The 22,482-nt window shown below is 45.6% G+C and overlaps 1 protein-coding gene across 2 annotated transcripts in view; it reads right to left on the bottom strand.

Moving 5' to 3' along the window:
• Window positions 1–5,274: 5,274 nt before the first annotated feature.
• The window catches only part of LOC146868465 (LIM domain transcription factor LMO4-A), a 42,326-nt gene continuing 25,118 nt past the window's right edge, over window positions 5,275–22,482 (bottom strand). For both annotated transcript variants that reach the window (XM_085610261.1, XM_085610269.1), the window contains exons 3-5: window positions 13,084–13,180; window positions 11,731–11,886; window positions 5,275–8,336 (exon numbers count right to left, since the gene is read on the bottom strand). In XM_085610261.1, the coding sequence (XP_085466387.1) occupies window positions 8,328–8,336; window positions 11,731–11,886; window positions 13,084–13,180 (262 nt within the window). In that variant the 3' untranslated portion in view covers window positions 5,275–8,327. The remainder of the gene's footprint in view (window positions 8,337–11,730; window positions 11,887–13,083; window positions 13,181–22,482) is intronic.

The following is a 22,482-nucleotide window of genomic DNA, read 5'->3' as shown; positions in this document are numbered from 1 at the left end:
TATGCAAAGCAGCCATGCGGCTGCGAAAGTGAAAGTGATCGCGATCCGATCACGATCAAACATCAAAGCAGCCGTGCGGCAGAAAGTGAAAGTAATTGCGGTAAAACGCGGTGCGTGCGCCCGCGCACATGCACTGTAGCTCTAGGCTGGCCTTGTAGCACTTTTTTGGGGCCCTCTCAATAAGTCTCGCCAGACCAGCGCATGCGCTGGGTCCAGGCGAGACCTAAAAAAGAAATTGCTAGAGTGAGAAAAGGAGCAGGGAGTGCATGGGGATAGAGGAAAAAAGACATAAGGTGGAATTAAGGACTAAGGAGATAGTCTTGGTGTTCCACAATCCACAACATTCGGCAGCGCCATCACCAAGTTCCTAGGGTGAAAATCACTTTGCACCCCTGCACAATTAGATCTTTACAAATTATGGGGAAAGTAGCCTCCCTGTACTGTGTGTCCCAAAACAATTTAGTGGACACCTGTCCAACGGTCTTATGCTTTATTAAACAAGCATCAGTGGACTCAGGTTGTCGGTTCATTATGGGAAAACAAGTTTTGTCAAGGAGGAACAGGGGGTACAACTTCTGTATTTGGAGAAGGGCTTCTGACACTACACTGTTCTTTTGGGGTCTCCAGTGCGGAGAACAGTCAAACTGTGTGAGGTTAGGAGGGCCTCAAAACAACAATTCAAATAAGACTCCTAATAGAGGATTATAAATCGTGAGTAGTTGGTTGAGTGGATTCAATGGTGGTGTAAAGGAGTCACCTAGATGTTGTGAAACTAGACAGAAGAGGCAGAATGGCCAAGAGAGACGGGAAACCGAAACCGTGCAGGGTGTGGTAAGCTGAGGGCACAATAGGATGGCAGAAGTGGAAAACACCAAGGGTTCACAGGAGTGGAGCGAGAGCATACAGTGGGGTAAACCATTAGAAATCGGGAAATTCATTGACTTGGCAGTGTGGAACCGTGCATTGTGCTTTAGAGGGTACTGCCTGGCAGTGTTCAGCAGGTGCGTGTATCTACCCAGAGTTTATTGGTGGAGGCAAGCGGTGACCACCACTTGACACTATGCCTCTACTCATCCTTGCATGGTGGCATTTGCGCAAATGATGTGGTCCAGTAAACTCGGGACGTCTACCTCTCCCCATGTTCCCATCATAATGTACATAAGACAGCAGGCACGCCAACCAATACCGCAACGCTGTGTATTGCAAGTTTATCGATTAGAGTTCAATATGCGCACATTATGCCTACAAATCAAGGCAGAGGAGAAGGTTGGCCGCAGTGTTGCCAAGCAGTATGGTTTGTCTTGAAGGAGCCATGGGAACAGCCTTTTTGGTAGATTAGCCATTGCAGGAGCGGGGAAGGACCACCGCTGCCAACATCCCATGGGCCTCCCCTGAATATGCCACGGGAGAGTGGACTGAAGTCCCAGACTTCTTGGTACAAGGAACCCAGCATCTGCTAAGCGGGGAGGACATGAAGGAACCAGTGTGCAGTCTTCGGCTGGCAATCAGCAAGTAATGTGGGCCTCATTAGTTTCAACAATCTCAGCTGCAAAAGATTAATGCTTCATTAAACCCTGATAATGAACACCTCTCCATTAACGCACAGAGACACACATGCGCAGGGAGGCATTTAGCATTGTAAATTTACTTACCAAAGAGATCCAATTAAAGCCCCATACTTCATTAGAAGAATGCAGGCTCCTGAGCAAGGCACACTGTAGTCCAGGTTTTTTTTTTGGTTTTTTTAAAGGAGATCAACGGGGAATTGAGAAACCACCATGGGAGGGATAGAAGGAAAATTTAAAAGACAAAGTTCTGCACTTTAAGGGCCCTTTGTTTGCCCAACTCTTGCAAAAAAAAACAAAAACCGAAAACATTGGAGCAGTCCTGGGCTGGCCTGCAGCACAGCCAGAGCGGGGTTGGCAAGTGTGGCAGGATGGCCTCGTAAATGGAGCAGCGCATTAGAGGTTTTGTCCCTGTAGAAGAAAGAGGAATTAGTCCACTCCAGTGCCTTCTAAAGGGAGGCTGGACCCAGCATCCATGTCGGTGGTGTGAATGGAGACCGAGCTGGGGGATCTGGAGGACACAAAGAAGCAGACGGTGGGCAGAGACAAAGGGTGAGAAGAGCATGGCGGAGAGGGACGCGCAGCAGCGAAGAGATATGCAGCGAGCTCCTGGGAGATGGAGTCAGAGACAGCACAGGGCATGATACCCCCACAGCCCCCAAAGGACCTTCTTACCAATGGAGAGAAGGCCATCTTTTGTATGCTCTGGGAGGCCTGGTGAGCTCAGCGCAACAGCCTCCATTTGCTCTTCAGAATGTGGCATGCCAGGAAGCAGAGCCAATTCAGCTGCCATCAGTGTGGCAGCAAAACATTCCACCAGGCCAATAAAAATTCTTTGATGAAAGTTTGTTGTGCATGATCACAGATTTGATGTAGGAACATCAAACAAGAGCATAGCTATGGTGACTGGCATCAGAATATAATAAAATTCTTGAAGGAAACACGTAATGTACACCAGTGATGTGCCACAAATTCATCCTACGACATTTAGCAAATATTCCTGCAGCGTATCATTAATTACAGCCAGGTTAGTCTTGCAAATTATAACAGGTTTTATGATTTCAAAGTATTGGTAAAATTAAATTCTGGAAAAGGTACAAGGCAACAACCATGGCTATCTTCCCCAGTTGTGAAGCATATACTGGTCAGACAATATCACTTCCCTCCAGACCTTGCATGAAGACAACATGGGGGGGGGGGGTCTCATTGCCAAACTTACTGCAACATATGCCACCCACAAGCGAGTGAAGTCCCCACAAAGTTAAAGTACCAAGTAATTCAGTTGTTTTAGGAGATTAGAGTCCCAGCGCCAGCAAGCCCGAAGTGGCTGCCTGTAGTGCTAAAAGACTGCATGAATAGTTCCTCGGTAAGGATTGCCTTCCCATGTTTAGAGAGCCACGGGACAGAGGTCCAGATAATCGAGAAGTGATGTCCAGAAATCTCAATGCCACAGGGCTTCGCAAAGTGACACCCAGGAGCATCAAGCTGATCAGGAACCCTACACACAGTAACCTGGGCCCAGTGTAGCAGTTCTAGCTGAATATTTGGTTGCCCTTCACTCCCTAAATCATATTTGGGATCATATTCCTGGAACAAAGGCCCATTCACTTCCCACAGATTTATAATTTCACTGTTGAAGTATCAAGTCCCAATAGATCTAAAAAAAAAAAATCCAGCGGACTTCAAACGTGCCAACTTATTTGATGCCTATTGATGGAGAAGGGGGAATCCATAGTGAACTGTTTTTCTACATTGGAGGTCTCCTTTAAAAAGCTCCATCTCTCACATTGTACGAAAAGGATCCTGATTGAACAAGGACATTGGACAATGTCAAAATGTTATATTTGAATTGAAAAGGCTTAAAACTTAACTCGGAGAAAGTGTTTTGCCCCCTGGAGGGTAACATGGGTTCTTGCAATGCAGAAGGTGCAAACAAACTGCTATCAAAGGAGATCGTCAACACCGATCCCGAGAGATGCGGACACGTAAATCCCCTAGACAAGGGAGGACCTGGCCCTGGAAAGAGGCGACTGAGTAATGCAAACACACCACAAGGAACGGTGGAAGTGACAGAGCTCAGACAACTTTAGGAGCCAGCAGTGTGTGTGGGGGGGCGGGGGGGTCAGGGTGGAGAGAGGAACAGGGGGTAAAATTGAACCTGCATAGAAGATCCTTTATTGGGGCAGTGGGCGGGCTGGATGGACTCAAGGACAGTACCAACATGCGTATGCACTAGACGTCATGCAATATAAGGATCCTGAGAATGTTATGCAATTACCTGTACAACCATCAGCGTAATGGCTGAGCGATATGTAAAAGGCAATAAAGTTGGTTTTAAAATAAGGTAGTAAACAAAACTGACAACTATTTTCTACATCAGGAGAAAGGTTGGCAAAGCCAGTAAGTGTCTTCAGCTACTGTACTGTGTTTTTACTTGCTTTATGCTATGGAGGATGTTAATGGCACCTGCACAGACCAATGGAAGAAGGTTGACTGAAAGTGCCATTATCTAGGTATACACGTATTTATTAGGATTTCCTGTGTTTACAACAATCAAAAATCAAAAAGAGAGGCTGGAGACGGGTATAGCTAACTTTAAGACAGACCAAAACCAATAGCCTGCACCTTTTTCCACACTACACAATACTGCAGTACTTGGTAAGCTCATGGTTATGGGACTTCTGTCCACACTTACCTGGACATTAAGCCGACGGATTTTCAATTCTCAAAAATTATTTTCAGCATTTTAAATGAACTACTGGGATTTACATTACAGCTTTCTCCTTACCAATTTGTTCAAAATGCACAAAACTTTCTAAAGTGAGCTGTGTGAAAATTCTTTAGACAAGTTGGTGACTCATATCTATGACATAGAAAAATAAGCCATTCACCCCCATATTTAGGCTCTCAATGTGACAATCAGGATTACAAGTTGTGTAACACTACACTCCCTATGTTTTTTTCGGGTGCACACTTCAGGAAAAACCTGGCGCAATATGCATTGGGAACTGTACAGGATTCATGAAAACATCCGTGAATCGGTTCCAAAATAAAGATTGCCACAGGTACTCCCCATTTGGAAGGTGTATTCGTTTAATGGTAAATACTACAGCATAGGGGATTGCTGCGCCCACAGTATACGAATAACTGGAACATTACTACACCATTAGGAGTCCTGAGACTTTAGCAATGAGTTGTATGAACCCCAAGCTTTCCATTGATGTGAAAAATGTGTTGCGGGATGAGAGAGGACAAGTGTCCTACATGGCCTTGTGAGATTTGACCCAAATGAACGATGGGTCAGTTTGATTCCCATTTCTTAGCTCTTATGGAAAATGTTTTTTGTGCATAATCGGTCAACACGTTTTATGATGAATTCATAGGTACTGGATGTTGTATAGGTGTATTTCTTCCCATGTAATATTAATCCTGTTTTAATAGCTAGTTTTATGCTGTAATTATAAATCACTGACCGGTAAATGTTTTTATCCATACTTCGTTTTACATTGTTTGAAATGGTAGTTTGCGATGTTTTTTTAAGTTTAACTATAAGCAATACACTGGATTTGAAAGCAATAAGTAGGAAATCCTTTTCACCAACTACCTAGTATATATCTACAAGTTATTCCATAAACCCCTTACAGGATCCAATAAGAATTCACTTATGGACGATCAAGAAGGCTCTGTAACAAATAAAAGGGCACATCGGTCATGGAAACTTTGATTTTTAATATTCAATGAAAGATTACAAGGAAGAAAAGTGCAGTCTAGTAAGCAACATTATCTTTTTCATTTTCTTTTTAAACAGCGGTTTGCTTTTATCGATTCCAAAACTTGGAATCCCACGCATCGGCAAAGGTAAACCAAGACAAAAGTCCTACAATAAAAGCACAACACTTTGTTGTTTTTAAAATATTTACATAATGCTCTTAAGTTTTTCTCTCTCGGCTGGTATTGCATATACAGTATGTCCTCCCATAACAAAACATAACAAAACTGTACAATTGAAAAGAAAACGGAACGGTCACAAATTACAGAAAAAATACTTTACATGGTAGATATACACAAATTTTGTATGGCAGCTATTTCAGAGTCAACCCATTTTTTCCTGCCAAGACAATATATACACTGAAGGTGGCGGTCTGCAAGTGTTTAACATGTAGGCCCACTTACTTAGGGCATCGCATATTAACCATCTATCTGGGAAATTGTCCATGAGAGTTTGGGATTGGAATGCATCCCTCATCACTCCTTCCAATAGTGCGCTGGTCAGGAAGATGGATGGAACTAGGTCTGTGCTTAGCAAATAAAAATGTATTTATTATGTCCAGGGAAAAATACTCAATGCTGCTCCTATTGAGGCAACTGAATAAATCTTGAAATTTATTTGTTGGCTAACCCTACCTGTTATTAAACCCTAAAGTTTTCTATAAAAGAACAGATTGAATAGGTATTCACGATAAAAAATAACTGGGTTGTTTTTAGCAGAGATGCTAGAATCAGTTACAAAAGAGTTGAGGCTGCCAATAGGTCACAATCTACTCCCTTTTATTGGCACGGATGAGACGAATGATAACACCAGCTACCCAGAGGGTTTACAAAGGGTAAGATGCATTGGCAGAATCTTTGCTAACTGTCACCTTAGACCATAACATCAAGCCGAGCTCATCCAAGGCCTGATACGCAGCCTTCTATAAGGAAGTAGCCCAATCACCCTTCCTACGAAAGGTATTAGTGCAGTGTGGTCCTAGAAATAACATTCTCAATAAAGAATCTAGCACAATCCACCAAGCATGAGCTCATCTGCCGAGTCCTCTGGAAATTCACCCAATGCTGTGGTCTGTCACAGACATGGAGAGAGATGTGTCAAGACCGGCACACACTTGGACCACAAAGTAGATGGGAAAGTATTCAGGTGCCTTGCTCACATCTTTGATCCTGATCCCTGGGGGTTGTGTTGTGTCAGTGTCCAAGGGTGTCCCTACTTTCACTATAATTAAATCGGTCAACCTCTCAATGCTCTTAGGCACATCTTACACAGGAGTTTTAGCAATGAGCACCTTTTGGCACGTCCACAGTGGCTAAATGGTTTATAGTGGTTTACGGCTACAGGACTAATCTTCTAATTAACTTGGAAGGGTTTCCAAGGACCCTCAAAAGACAGGGGCCCAAAGCACCAACAAACGTTTTGGCTAACCACTGGCCAACCCAGACCAACTCATGCACACGTGACAGCCCTTGAATGATTCTAAGAGGAGTAGCACACCTTAAAGTCACAGTACTACATATTTTAATTGAAACAAAATTTTAAGTTAAACACAAACCCAGAATACTAAATTGTCCACATTTTCCTTTGTGGAAATATACAACAGATTCCTCAAGTATGAGAAGCAGAAGTGCCTTGTCAGGTTTCATTCCTACAAACAGGAAAACATTTTATTCCAGATGTTGGGTTCTTGCTAGTAATTCAGGACTTGCCGAGTTATAGTGCTCATAAGATCAGAGTAGACAGTGGCGTACTTGTACACACATCACATGAAATGAAAACTTTCTAAACTTGGTCTAAGAAAAAGAGATGCATGTCAGCCAGCAGGTTGGTCAAAGAAACCTCCTCAGAATGGGGGGGGGGGGGGGGGAGGGGGCTTTTGCCAGAGGTTTAGCGTTCTGGAAGTGGTGGGCACCAGGAACACTACAATGTTGAAAAATGGAAGGGGTAAGACCAAACCATGATCAAGAGGCGCTAAAAACCACCCGCTGTGGGAGAGGCATCGCTGTGAGAAATGCGGCCTGTGGATAGGATCAGGAAGAAGATGGTGAGCCCAACGTTCAATTAACAGAGGAAAGTATAACTAGCCCCGGCAGAAAGTTTGAAGAACTGAAGAATGTACCACAATTTCATTTTGAAAAATTAATGCACGGTACCAGGGGAAAACTTTTGCTGGAACATTTCACCAGAGATAGACCTAAAAACTCATGAATTTTCTAAATCTCAAAATTGTTGATCCCCTGGGCAGGCCTTAGTATGCCCATGTGCCTCTCTAGACTTGGGGGGTACCAAAGGATGTGGATGCAGAAAGAAGCCTGCTTCATGGCAATTTATCAGGTAAGGAACCTCAAGATAGATCTGAGAGGGCAATACGCAGGCCTGTCCACCTATATGGATACTGCCGCACCAGCTGCATACCTGGGTATAAGTGAGGAAAACCTCAGAAGAGCACCTCCTGGAATTCTGGCCTCAGAACATCTGCTTGTACACAAAGAATTGGTCCTGATAAAGGCATGCCACAGAAGCATGTTAAAGTTGGAAAATTACTATAATTAAAATAGGTAGTACTGTCACTTTAAGGCTATATAATATATTTATTTTATTTAAGAAATAGTCTTGCAAAATAACGATAAAGTCCCTTTTTTTTTTAGTCTTTATAAAACATCCTTCACAGAAATAAGACTTCTCAAAAGCTCTGCACAAACAAGCGCTGAAAAGTTCCATCTGTGCTCTCCCCGCTTGGCTGGACCAAAATCCGGGTGCTTCAACCTTTTCTTCATTTCCTCTTCAATGTCCTCCCGCCTTGATATAAAAAACTATGCATCAAGTTTTTTCTTGATCAGTTACAAAATAAGTTATTGTGGTTCAGCGGCAAGACGGCAGATGTGCACCACAACACAAGCGTGACTTTTGTGCAACAAAAAAAAATAGTAAACACAACCGGAGAGACTCCTTGTGAACAGAAGGCACCAGGGCTCACACATCTTGTCATCTTCTTAACAAACCTGTAATGGATATTTAAAAAAGTTAGAGTGAGATGAGACCACTGAGTCAGATAATTACTTTATTTATACTATACAACTGCATTAAGGAGACGTTCATAATGAACCCCTTCCAAAGTTTCATTAAAAAGATAGCACCTCAGCAAGAGAATTCCAAGGAATGCAAGCGCAGAACCCAAGAAGCCATGTTAGTTTCAGATCTCTTCCGTAATTGTCTCACGCCAAGGGAAGAGGGCCTGTGGAAGCTTTGGGTAAATAATTGTTTTACAGCAAAGGGGGTAACAAGGAGTTAAAAATTGGTGTGGGGAGGCGCGAGGCCAGCAGGTGAAGCTCCAATAGATACATAGGCTGAAAGGTTACCAGAAATGACCGCCCAAGTAGGCTCCAATTAGGGGATTCGGGCCCAAGGCTCCACATTTCATCGTTTTGTCATTTCTCTGCCCCCATTGCCCTTCGTATGAAAGACCGGCTGCAGGAGAACGCAGGGCACCAGGGCAAACTCAACAGGAAGCAACAGGAGGGCAGACCGGTAAGTGAGTCAAGCTCAGGAAGCAAGCGATGGGCAGACACAGGTAAGTGAGTTAAGCATGCACAGAAGATAGAGTCCAGCTGCTGGCAGGGACATCTGGACCAAGAACATGGCAAGGGTATGACGTCAGATACACTACAGTGAACTCGGGAAACAACTACATTTCTAGGACAAACTCATTAGTGTTGATCTGCCACCAGAAGAAAGGCTACCTCGGGGCTGGAGACCGTCTTTCAAGGGAAAGAGAAGTGTATGGTTCCCTGTGGAAAACTAAAGGATTTGAAACTCTTCCGGTAAAGCCCACGGTGTCGGTAACTGCACAAGGCCAACGCAGCTGGGAAACGTAGACTGTTCTTTCAGAAGTCCCTCTCGGCTCACACCGGAGCATCTTCCAGGGGACTATGCAACAGACCACAGTAAAGTGCATGGTCACCGCCAGTGCAGACCTCAAAAGGATGAAAGATCATTCGATCTGCCCAGTTTCAAACGTGACAGTTCAACCAAGGACACACAAGGCCCTTCCAGTCACGCTGCATATTAACATCAAGTCCAGTCAGACATCTGAGGGACAACAGTATGGACGATGACAACTACAAGAATATATATATATATATATATATATATATATATATATATATATATATATATATATATATATATATATAAAATCACTGATGTACGTACATGCAACCCCACAAAATGTTCATGTGCACGCGGACACGTGTGTGTGACATGTACTGGCCAAGGTTTGGTGGATGAGCAGGACGAAAAGTAGGAGAGGAATGCATTTCTGAAGTGTCGGCGGTGAAAACTATGTCAGCAAGTCATTTAATACGTTTTTCAAATTTTTTTCTAGCAGGAAAAAGGGTTTCTCTGACTGGCAATAAATCTGCCTTGTCAGAAACTGAATCCAAATAAATAACCCTTTTACGTCTCAGCCTGCTCACCCCACTCCACCAAATTGTCCAGGGGCACCGACTAAAATTCCCCAATTAATCATAGAAGCTCCACGGGGGGGGGGGGATAAGGGGCCCTTTATGTTCGAACCACCGCACTGATTTCCCCCCCCCCCCCCCCCAAAGACGGACTTAATGGAAAGTGCTCTGCGCGGTCTGCGCGGGCCTCGGGCGCCTCCATAAAGGGGCAATATCCAGGCAATTACGCAGCACCATTCAGGGCCTAATTAAAGGAGCCTCGAGCGGGGCCGGCCGGACCCCCTCTCCTTGCGCACCCCTAACAGGGAAACAATGTCATTTCAGAGGTCCCCCTCCTCCTCCGACTGATTAAAGTGGAGAGCCCACTAATTGAGGCTGGGCCGCGAGGGCATGGGAAGGAACAAAAAACATGGCCTCGTTATGGCGGCTCCGAGGCGGGAGTGTTGTCAACTCCAGCCAGCCCCAACAGGCCAAAAGAAAACAGAGCGAGGAAGCGGGGAGAGAGGAAACTGCATTAGTAATTCAAATATGGGTGGCTGGAGAGTCAAACGCATGCCCAGGCCTGCCCTCAAAGTAACCAGAAAGCACATTAGCGGAGAAAATAGCAACTCCACCAAAACAAACAGGAAGCGCTGTCCAAGGTCGGTGGTGGCTGCAGCGAACCTGGGATGTTGAAGCAACTCTCCCCAAACTTTTACTGAGGATCGCCTACTCTCCCATTGGCAGGTGTGGGGAGCTCAACGTCAAAATTCTGTTCTTGGTCCACGTCGGAATGTTAGTGGCACAAACCCTCCAATGGGAGAGCTCCTGGGACAGATGAGCGCGCGCTGCCCTTGCCGCCTACCCCTAGCTGGACAGCAGAGTCGAGGCGCGTGGCCTGATCCCAGAGACCCAAGAGTGGGTGCTTGATGCCAGAAGAGGCACAAGAATGTGGCTAGATTCAGTGCCCAAACTTAATACGACATCGTGCTTCTCAAAATGTATACTTGCTATTCGACTTGCACATGGACGGTCTTGATCCAAACACCCGAATGACTCCAGCTGGAGTGCAACTAAAGTGCAAAAACACGGTCCAAAATGGCAGATTGGTAGCAACACATGAACGGATTGTAGCTCTGGAGAGACTGGAGCTATGCCGCAAATGCGCCAAGAAGGGGTCTTCAACCAGTGGCTCGGGAGCCATTATAGCTCTCCAGCTACTTCCGAGTAGCTCACCTGTGTGCAGCTCAGCTTCTTAAATTAGAAAGCTATTGCTTGGTTGAATTATTATACATCTAACAAAATTGAAATTATACAACACTAATATGAGTAGCTCTCAAGGAGTTTCATTGAACATAAGTAGCTCTCAGTATAGAAAAGGTTGCAGACCCCCTGCGCCAATTAAAACCAACACTATTAGAGGAAAGAGTCCCACACCATTATGGAGGAAACTCAGATTTTCAGTTTTTTAGAGCAGGGGTTGGGAGATGCATTCCAATACTCTTACTGAGTACTGGGGTATCACAACTTTTGGGAGTGTTTGGTAAGTAGTGGGGTAGGGAAGATGCAATCCGTATGCATACAGAGGCAACAACTTTAGGCGGTGAAGTGAAAGCTGGGGCTGGTGAGAGGATTCCACACAAACATTACACCTCTTCAGGGTGTTTGGTAAGCAGGAATGGGGAAGATAGCTTGCCGTAGGTAGGCAACACCGCTTTCAAGGTTGGTGGTTAAATCTGGGTAGGGGAGGTGGACTGCCATAGCAATATGGAGGCAACACAGCTTTATATAGTATGGGGACATGGGGAAGACTGATTAAAGACGCAAAACGAAGGGAAGGCATCCTGAGGGAGTCTTGTCTAAGAAGTGGAGGAAAGACTGAATTCCAACCTCACAGGCAACATTTGCAGAAAGCATTCATACCATCTTACCACAGAGTCGCACGGGTACTCACCTTCTGGTCAGACAGCATAGGGTTGCTCTGGAGTGTGCCTAAGTGTCCGTTTAGATGTGCGTTGGGCTGGTCGCGTTCACAGAAGATTGTTCCGTTGATGTAGTGAAACCGGTCGCCTGGCACCAGTCTATTTCTGCAGGTGGCACATGTGAAGCACTGTGGGGGGTTGAAGAAGAGTACTCAAAAGTGCGTCCTCCACTAAAACATGCAGTTCTAGAAGCATTCTGCAGACTCCTCTGTACTCCCTAACCCAGGCAATTATGTCTAGAGCAACCACAAAATACTCGACTTAGGAAATCAAGGGTCTGGGCAGAACCACGACAAACAAAGCCAGTAGACCCTACCAATCCACACCCTGCTCACTCTCCACCCCAAACATGTATTCCCCCCTTCCTTCGCCGCTCCTATTATCGCCAACATAAGTAGATCAGCACTTGCTACACTATAGACATGTCAAGTGATGCATATCACTCCCACCACTACAAAAACAGTCACAGGCTATGGGAAAACATTATATCCCTTAGTGGAGACACATTATGGTGTTTCCCTGAAAAATGAAAATGCGATGCTTGAACGGATATTTTTTTTCAGCTGCCATGCTGATAAATCCACTGTCTGCAACTCAATAGAAGGAAGACATCCTTCCAACTAAAAAGTCTTGAAACAGAAGTTCTGTGGTAATAGCTTTCTTTAATGCAGGGCCGCAAAAAGTGTTCAGTCAAAGTGGCAAATGAAAGTTTATGGATTGTCAACAGGACAGTCAGTGTTTGGTGATGAAGCACTGGGCAGCATCCTCCAGCCAAATTTGAGGACCTAAAAACTGGCAAAGCTTCTCTGGCAGGCCCAACAAGAAGGAAAAGGTGGAATACCCAATCTAGAGATCCTGGTTTACCAGTCTTCCACTACCTTTGTCCCACGGGTCAGAAGCCCATCCTGGTAAGCAGTAGGACCACAGGCATCTCTACATAGAACGTAACTACTTATCAAGGCCATACTTAAAGGAAGGCGAAAGTGACACCAGACGAGAGTGAAGCATAACGGACTCCAAGAACCCGAAGACCTGGTTCACAAATGCTAATCTTTTAGGCCCCCATCCCTCTTCAGAGGGGTCTGTGGCAGCTGAAATGAAGCAAGTGATGCACAGAATTTACAAATGACACAGGACCATCCATCAGTCCAACCTCTGAAGCCTCATCCATTGCTGCCTGCAACCTAGATAGTACACTCAGTGCTGCCTTCAACACAGCAGCATTTCACCCGTGCACCTAAACTACTCATCCCACATCCCCAATCCCCTCCCCCTCGCCCCAAGGCCACATCGCCCTACTCATGCTAGACGCCTGGAATACACACCTTCAGATGGTAGACGTTTCCCTGGGCCTTCATCACCATCTCGCTTGCTGGAATGGACAGGCCACATGCACTGCACGCGCCAGTGTTGCCAAACAACCTGAAAATAAAGGACAGATGTTAGAAAGCAGGGGTTAAATACGTGAAGCATACGAAAACACAACAGAACGAGGAATGAAAAAATGCTATTTAAATAACCCTCGAATAGCCACCCTCAGACAAGGGTTTGAACAGTAACAGGTTTGCGGGTTCCCTGAACACAAAATAGGGCATGAGGTTCCACAACATGCACAAGAGTCTCTGAAATCTATTTAAAGCAATCAAGCACCCCCTATACGGTACAAGCCGAGGGCTATTGCTGCAGTCATGAATGTATGGAATAATGATAGTACTCGGAGGAAGGTTAATCCAATCACACGAAATGCGATAACAGTATGGAGGAGTGCACTGCATGCAAAATAACTGCACAGGCCAGCACAGTCTGCAAAGCCTTTTCAGCCTCAACAAGCTTTAAATCCAGAACATGCTGTTTTGGGGAGAGATGGCAGTCCTCAGCAAAAACTGAACTGAAGGCACAGCTGAAGGGTTTGTCACCACAAACCCACAGCAATCAGTTTGCCTGCTTGCTGGCAAGTGACATAAGGTTGCCTAGCTCAAAGGATGAGCTGCAGGGCACCACTTGCGAGATGGCAAAGCTTGACTGTACATACTAGGATGCCAACCTAACCGAGACTAATCCCAAGGCACAGGGTGCTCTGTAGGGCTCCCAGCCATTGAAGCACCAAAACGGGAGTTCGTGTCAACCCATGCAAGGGATACCATGGTCTTTTGGAAAGCCTCTCCACCCAATGTCTAATGGATGGACTACATGTATTGCAGATGTCCCGGAGGCCCTCCGGTACTGGACAAATGGTCTCCTCTGGGCCTTCAAGCACCACTGAGCCTCAATCCCAGGCATAAATCAGATGACAGCAAGAATTTAGACTAACACGAGTCCAGGGACGGGTAGAAGACGGCTTCGAACTGAAGACCTGGTTGGAAGCAGAACCCAAAGGATCTTTAGCCATAGAGTCCATTAGGAGACATCCTTGTAAGGGTGGTTTCAGGATCCCCACATGCACCGCAGATCAACTTGCCGCTAATGATGGACGGCCTCCACGCTTGTCATGGTCTACAAATTAGCCTTCAAGCTAAGCGACCACAGGCTGCAATTTCACCTCCCCACCTCAAACAACCGGGAGGTTTGCATTCACTTTTTCCAGAACCTCACTGGTAGTAAGGGCCCTTCATATAGTCCACTGCAGCATGGCCCACAACACACCAGCATCCTGTGTACTGCTTAGATTTCAAGGACACAAATCAAAATGGCAACTGTGGTTAATTATGTGAGGACAGCGGAGGGATTGGGGACATTGTCTCGTTACTCCGATCTTGGGTCAGCCAGTGTGAAACAGCCATGGAGCCAGAGTTGAAGCAAGACCAGAAAGGATGCTGCTGTAAACCGGAGCAAAGACTAGACATTCCACGAGGACCCAGTGGACGAGAGCTTGGCAAAGGCTGCAGGGGGAAGCCATGGGTTAATGGAGATGAACGACTGGCAATTCCTGCTGGTGGTTACCATGGAGCTAGGACAAAGACCAGCATCCATCAGGGCAGGCCTGGGATACAGGCCTCAGAAGCTAGGGTATGGAGCCTACAGATAGATATGGGACGTATGGTATGTTGGAATGGTGCCCGGGAAACAGGCACGATTCGGCCTTTGTAGGTCTGGCTGACAGGCAAGTAAGTGCTGTTAGGAGACCCCACGTGGCTCATGTTGATGGTAGCTGGGCAGAGGCTGCCAGTGCTATGAATAGGGCCCAGGGAAGGGATGACGACTAGACATTGCTGGAAGTGGAGAAGGTGCAGAGGACAGGAATGCAGCAAGGCGGCCCTACTGCCGCTCCCACTCCTTCACTGCCCTGCCACCAAGACTAGACATTGACAACCCAACCACGAGACCCGGCTCCTCTGACAACACCATTTCCGCACAGAGAGCAACTGGAGACTGAAAAGGCAATTGCACCGTCTCTCCCCTGTCCCCATCCAATTACCCATCGGCCGGGCCCGGCACCAAGTCAACACTTTCTGCCGCCTATTGATTGACTTGCGATAAATTAGTTTTCATTCTCGTCTGCCCCTCGAACCCCCCCCCCCCCCCCCCCCCCCCACCCCGTCCACAGTCCTCTGCGCCGGCTGGTAATAATTTCCTTTCAATAGGAATGAGCTTTAACAAACAGTCCCTAAAAGCTACCCAGGCTGCAGTTTACTTAACAGATGTGCTGGGGGGGTGCGAAGCCGAGGGCGGGGGGGTAACGAAATTACACATCCATTCGCCACCGCAGCATCCCTTTAAACTTTCTATTAAATTGTGAGAACGGCTGCTTTATTAAATGTTTTCTTCCAACAGATGAAAATCTCCCTGAAAATCCATTATTATTCTGGCTCGCAGAGTAATTGATGCCGCCTGAGTTTAATATCCTGCCGCTGGCTCCCTGACACCGCGCGCCGGAGCGCGCGCCCAGCCCGGCTCCGCTCTAATAAAGGGCTGCTAATGAATTTTCGATCTTAATTCAAATAGTAATTTAGTGAACAAGAAAGGCCTGTTATGTCTCCTAATTAATATTTGTCTTAGAGCTCCCTTAAAAAAAAAAACGGGAAAGGCTAAACAGTGGGAACAAAGGGGGGGTCTGTGGAAGAGGGGAGCAGGGAGGGACTGCGGGAGCGCGTTCCATCTCACGCCGGGGCCGGGTATCTGAACAGGTAAAATTATTTTTTCCCTGAAAGCAATAAAGAAGCGACAGCAGCTGAAGGTGAAACGTGGGAGGTGGCCCCTTATTGATTAAAAATACTTATTAGAAAAAAAAGGAAGGGCGCTGCGCAAGGAGAAATCTGGGAAGAAAATGAAGTTTTATTTGATGACAGCTGAAAGGATTCCGGGGAGGGGGCGAGGGGCTCAGCAGAAGGTGAGGGCAATGGAGGGATTGAGTGGAGGATCTGAAAAGGGTGGAGATCGAGGACAGATACTACTGGCAGTGGGACATAAAATTGAGAGAATGCAGTGGAGGAAGAGAAGAGGGAGAGCATACCGAGCTGAATAAGAAAGGAGATCTTGTGAAGGAAGAGGGGGAATGAGGGGGGGATCTGGTGGAGGAAAAAAGGGGATCTCGCAGAGGAAAAGAAGAGGGAATCCAGTGGAGGAAGAGGACAGGGATGAGATCCAGTATGGGAAGATTGTAAGAGGTAGTGGATCCTATCTAGGATTACTGTAGGAGGAGGATCCAGGGATGGTGGGGTGAATCGGGGAAGTGTGGTGAGAGACGGATAGATCTACTAGAGCCATAAGATGCAATTTGAAGTGGGATTAGAACATGACGGAAATTCCACGGGTGGATGAGAACAGGGTTCTGGTCTGATTGAGAAAAACAGGGGATCTAGCAGAGTGGCAGAAGGTGATCTGGAAGAGAATCCGGTGATCAGGCTACAGCAGAGGAGCAGAAGGGGGATCTGGATCTAGTAAAGGAACACAAGAGGGAGTGGATCTATGGGAAAAGCATAGGAGGAATGACCTTCCTTTGCGACTGGAGTGTTTTAAAAGCCAATTTCCCTTTTTAGGTCAAGAGAGGTCAAGCAAATGGCAAATGTTCAAATCAAGGTCTGGTTTGTAGGCTGTGGTTGGAAAAGGACCCACTATTTGACATCACGGACTGTGAAATAAATGTGTCCATCTGCCAGGCCACTCCCTGGTCAGAATCTGAATCTGTCCCGTGCCAAGGTGCTCCAGGGATCCATTCTGTCCCCAGTGCTTCAGTCTATTGGAAGGGAAGGCTGAAGAGGTCCTGGGACAACATAATTTAGACCGCAAACTTGACTCAAGTTTGCTTGCAAAGTAAACAAACTAGAAATGAAATACCAAATGGTAGCCATCCCTCGTTAGAAGTCTCAACTTCAAATCCCCAACACTGCGTATCTCCTGCTACACTCCGTTCTTTGTTACCACTTATTTCTAACTCAATCACCACAGAGCATCTTAGGCCACGGCCTATCCACTCCCAGCTTAAAATGGGCACTTTGAACAAGTGACCCTGGTCCATCACACCACTATTCAGACCAGTCTAATGCCAACCCCTATTGTGACCACAATACCCACCGCTTGCCCCTGCTACATAATTTCCAACTGCAGGTCCCTCAAAGTCAAACATTCCTACCAATCAGACAACATTTTCTTGGCATTCGTTTTGAGGTGTGAAAGTTTGAGAATACATTATCCATCACCTGCTCTCCCAAACCAAACATGCAGATGTCCATGATCAGAAATCTGATAAGTGGTGGACCACTGTCCGGAATGTATTCCATTGGCTCTAACCCATTTTAAAAACGGTCCACTTTTCCAACATTAAAATCATGTGCAAATCATTTATTATGGTCAACTCTTACATCATTTCTATCTAGAGATATGGATCAACCTGTATCTAGGATCCGCAACTATGAACCTCCTTACAGACTAGAATTGTTCGTTTATTATCCATCTATAAACAACTTATTTAATTCTAATCACCACATAATTTCCTCCCCCTTTCTTTCCTCCTTCCCCCCCTTTCCTTGTTACATTTTCTCTATTCCTTCTCTTTACTGTTTCTTCTTTCCCTCTTATAATTAAAATGCACTGGTTTCATTACAGTTATGTATTGCAGTTCAAGCTTATGTTCATTATCCTTACATTGTATATTGCTTTGATTGACCTTCAGATGTTTATCTTTATCTGATGTAATTGCCTTTTGTTCTCTAATTTTCTTCAATCAAGCATTTTTTAAACTTAAAAAAAAAAACAAGTGGAAATCAAAAACATTGGAATTAAAAGTGGCAAAATACATTAAATTGGTCTGGCTATTGAGACTGACTAAGACTGCTCAGACTGCTCAAACGTGAGCACACACTGAGCAAGAGCCTGTTGCTTAAAGTGTCTTCAAACCCAAAAAATTAGACTGCTCCAGGGCAGAAAACTACCCATGAGAAAGGCTGTGCTCCCACTTGCTACATTCGTGATTCACAAAATTAGAGGTCTGACAGTCGTGCTTTATGGAAAACCCAGCCACCATCAAAAAAAGAAAGATTATAGTTTTATAGAGCGCAAACCAGACCCGCGAGGGTATCTGAGCGCTTTACAGGATTAAGGGTGGTATACAAAGCAATACAACATGACATACAGCATTACACCGCATGCACACAAGCAAAGAAACGAGAAGAAAATCAGCCAAACGAGTTACTCTGGCCGGCTTCCAGGCAATTACTTTTGCTAGTGTCTTGTTTTGGAAATTAGGAAATAGATTAAAATTCACCTCTACAGCACCATTAACACTGTATGGCCAACTCCCTCATTTCTGACCCTGTACCCATTCCCAACTCCCTTTAGTCTCTGAACACCAGCGGCGTAACTCGTACTCAAACTTTACATGGTGCTCGCTGTCAGCCCTCTGCCAATGAGCAGTGTATTTATCCCTTGTCCACAGCAAAACTATCAACAACCTTTAAAGAACGAGACCGCCCGCCCAAGATCGGGATCTGCGACCTTGGGTTGTATGCCATCTCAGTAGCCAGGACAATAACCTGGTGATCCTCAACTGGTTCGTGCTGATCTTATGTAATATAACAAAAACGCAAACAAAAAAAAGTGGACATAAGGAAGTGAAGCACAAGACTCATTGGGCTGCGATTAAAAACCGTGACTAAAGGGAGCGCATGGTGTGGCTAAGCCATTTCACTCGTCAGTAATAGTGCAGACACTGTACAGTGTCAAGCACCGAGACCTAGACTGCTCTGCATCAGTTATTCACCTTATCAATAAAGGTAAGGCGGCCAGGGATAGTGGGGCTGAACTTGCCCCACCAGTCAGTGCTGGAGCTCAGTGACTGGGCAAAGCACCAGCTGGGTCAAACATGCCTTGCTGGTCACTCAAGATGGCTTGACCATGCACAGTATACCCTGTGCCAGAGATGCCACAACGTCTTACAGGGTTGATTGCAAAAGGCTATTAATAGCCATTAATGTATATTAGGACGGTCGTCTTTCAATAGCTTTTCCTTTATCAGATACCACAAGAAGGAAACCACATCAAGGCCTCCGAGGCACTCCATAACAACGCATGGAGCCCTCCTTGAAGATTATCTTCTATGCACACCTGACAAGCAAGCCGCACCTTATATGGAGGGCTGAGCAGTGGAGTCAGCAATTAATGGAGGTGCAGGGGCAGACGCTAAATGGATATGAAAGGGGTGTAGAGAAGGAAGAAAAGTGATGGGGAAAAGCAGCACTTTACAAAGGGGAGAGAAGCACTTTACGATAAAGACCCTGCACTTTGAATAGGTGGGAAAGCAACACTTTAAAATAATAAGAATGGAGTAGCGCTGCGCTACGAAATGTGCAAGGATCATGAAGCAAAAAAAGTATATATAATTATAGAGTCATTGGGATGTGTCAAAATCGACGAAGAGCATAAGCCTTTTTCATGACAATGACCGAAATGTGTGCATGACGGAGGGAACCTTGCCACAAAGTAACACCAACATTGGGATTGTATGAAGAGCCCATCTACACACCATGGGGAGGTCCCCCTTGATGACGGTCATGGCATTGAAAGATCTGCTGAAGGTAAACATTCTGCCCTAGTACCAAAAGATGGCTGTGTAGAGATCTTCGATTGATGACCAATCTATACTCGATTAAATGAATACTCAAAATGTAGAATTATCAGAACACTTAACTAAAAGATGCAACAGGGCTCCTTTGAGCTACATCGGAGCAGGGGAACAGACGTTCTGGGCAAGGCTCAACCTAAAATCAAGCCCAGCTGCCAAGCTTCCAGCTTCCCCCACCGGACCCCTCCCCATCTCTGCCCTGGCCCCGTGCCCTTATGACACAGCTATTTTGTGTTATTGATGTGCCCAAAATAAAGAACCTGCGGTCATCGTGTTTCACAAACAGGGGTCGTACAAAGGGTTAAACGCTTTCAGGTGCTTCTAAACAGGCTTTGAAGACCAGGAACCCGCGAAAGTGGGCCCTGAAACTCGACACTTTGGTTTAAGGGAGAGTTGGGGGGAGGGGGGGCAGTGTTGGGGAGGCAGGTGAAGATTAATAATAATGCATGCCACATGCTATCCGCTAGGGCCTCCGAGGGGCATAATGGAGTTAAAGGCAGCCTCCCAAACCCAGAACCAATGCAAGTGGAGAGGTCCAGAATGCCCAATTAACCAATATCTTTATAATAAAATAAAAAAGAGGGGTAAACACTTGGTTCAATGTTCTAACCAACCACGAAATAAATACAATAGATTTTTTTTAAATGATGCTAGTATGGAAGGCACAGGGAGGTGTGGGGCAGCTCAGTTCCCTTTCCAATGTCTAAACGGTGTTGCAAGTAGTGGAGCTGCTTCACTGTTGTAGGAATTACTGAAAAGTTGGTTTACTGGAATTATGCGGCAGGGAAGGAACAATTTATGCAGCAAGGAAAGCCAAATTATGTGGCATAATGCAGCACATTGTGATATAGCTTCCTTATTTTGTCATTTTTACACAGGTTCACACTGTCTGGGAAAAGGTTTCACCGCCTTGGTATCAGTTTAACATACAAATTCATCAATAAGCAAGAGAAAGGTGACCAGCCAACTTTTGCAAAGGGCCTTGCAATACGCAGTAACACGTGTTACTGCGTTTTTAGTAAATTAATCCATTTGAGCAAGAAACTGTTTTTTTAAATTAAAATCTGAGGAATATGCAGGAGAATATGAATTAACAGGCATGTCCATAATTCTGTAGAAAACCTTGCAGCCTCTTAAAACCACATTGCAGTAACCTGCTCTAAAGGTGGGAGAGGACATGGGGCTTTTATATGAGGTGAGGGGTTAGGGAATGTGTTTCAATGTCACGCGTCATTGGTATGCTAGCACTGCCAAGGATGGCGCTTGGAGTTTTATTCCAGTTTGTTAGTAAATTAAAGATGAAGCCTGGCCTAGTTTCATCATTAGTAAGATTTCAGCAGGTTGTTCTGGAGGACACGTAGGTGTAGGACTGTTGAATGAACCGGGAACGGACTGGAGTGCCTTTCACACTGACTGTAGTGGAGTGCACCATCTCGCCCAATAGTAAGGGGTGACTTGGAGGACACTTTAGCCCAGTGAGTGACTTGGAGCACGTGCAGTCACTTGGATGAGCATGGCCCTGGACAAGAGTTGGGAGTTATGTGTACGGAACAAGCCACCTGATGGTATAGATTAGGAGACATGGCCTAGCGGCTAAAGCTGCTGACTTTGGAACCTGGGGCTCCAGGTTGTAATCCAGGACTCGGTGCTTGGCTACCAGTGGGATTCGGAGGAAATCACTTAAATTCCTGGCGCCTAAAGATGTGAAATGTAATTTTTGTAAAATGTATGCGTGTTCCTCGCTTGCTAGCACGATCAGAAGATAGTCACCCAAACGTGCCCTCTAGCTTCCTAGCTAGGTTTTGTTTTCTTTTATTAAGCGTTTTATACAGCGCGAACTAGACCCGAGACTTCTTTATCCGAGCACTTTACGTGAGCACCAGTTTCGTTACATGAAGACACATTCATTTTTTTGTTTGTTAGGCAAGTGATTTGCCCAGAATCACAGGATGTTGAGAGTTGTTGCCAAAACTCGAACCCGGTTCCCCAGCTTCGAAGTCGGCGCTCTAACCTAAGGCTACATTCTCTCCTGGCTATACCAACACATAGAATACCAACCAACTTATGAACCTGGGTGGCGTTGGGCAACAAGGTGTGTCACATTCAGCGGTCACTCAGGAAATAGTGACCAGGGAATGCAGAGCCACCAAACATGGTGGATGGGCAGTATTACTGAACGTGGAAGGCCTTGATCAACATGGTATTTCACAGGTACTGTGTGTCCACTACTGGTCTCTTATGACACTCAGGAAATACCGCCCATGGGCCACACTGCACATCTGACCAAAAGTACCCACACTGCGGCAGCACAGATGGCCTTGAAGAGCACTGGCCACAATCCTGCAGACAGGTCCAAGGTTTACAGGACTGGAGAAGAAAATGGTTCCCTTTGGGCTAGTGACCAACAATCTCCAGAGTAACTAGACTTTTACAAACATAGCTTTCATGACATAGTAACTCGGATATCTTTGTAAACACAGTGTCCGACCTACAGTGGTAATGGAGGGGACCATTCACTCGTGTTCTTACAGATTGGCTCACGCTGCACGTATTGCTCTACAGAACAAAGGCACAGATGTGTGTGTTATCATGAGGTATGTTTTTTTACGTCTGTACATCTTCACTAGGCAGAAGAGATCTCCATGGTCTTACTTACACCACCTCACTC

Source organism: Triturus cristatus, chromosome 1_2, assembly GCF_964204655.1.
Source record: "Triturus cristatus chromosome 1_2, aTriCri1.1, whole genome shotgun sequence".
Lineage (NCBI taxonomy): Eukaryota > Metazoa > Chordata > Amphibia > Caudata > Salamandridae > Triturus > Triturus cristatus.
Note: the sequence above shows the minus strand (reverse complement) of the source record. Positions and strands in the feature narration are given on the sequence as shown.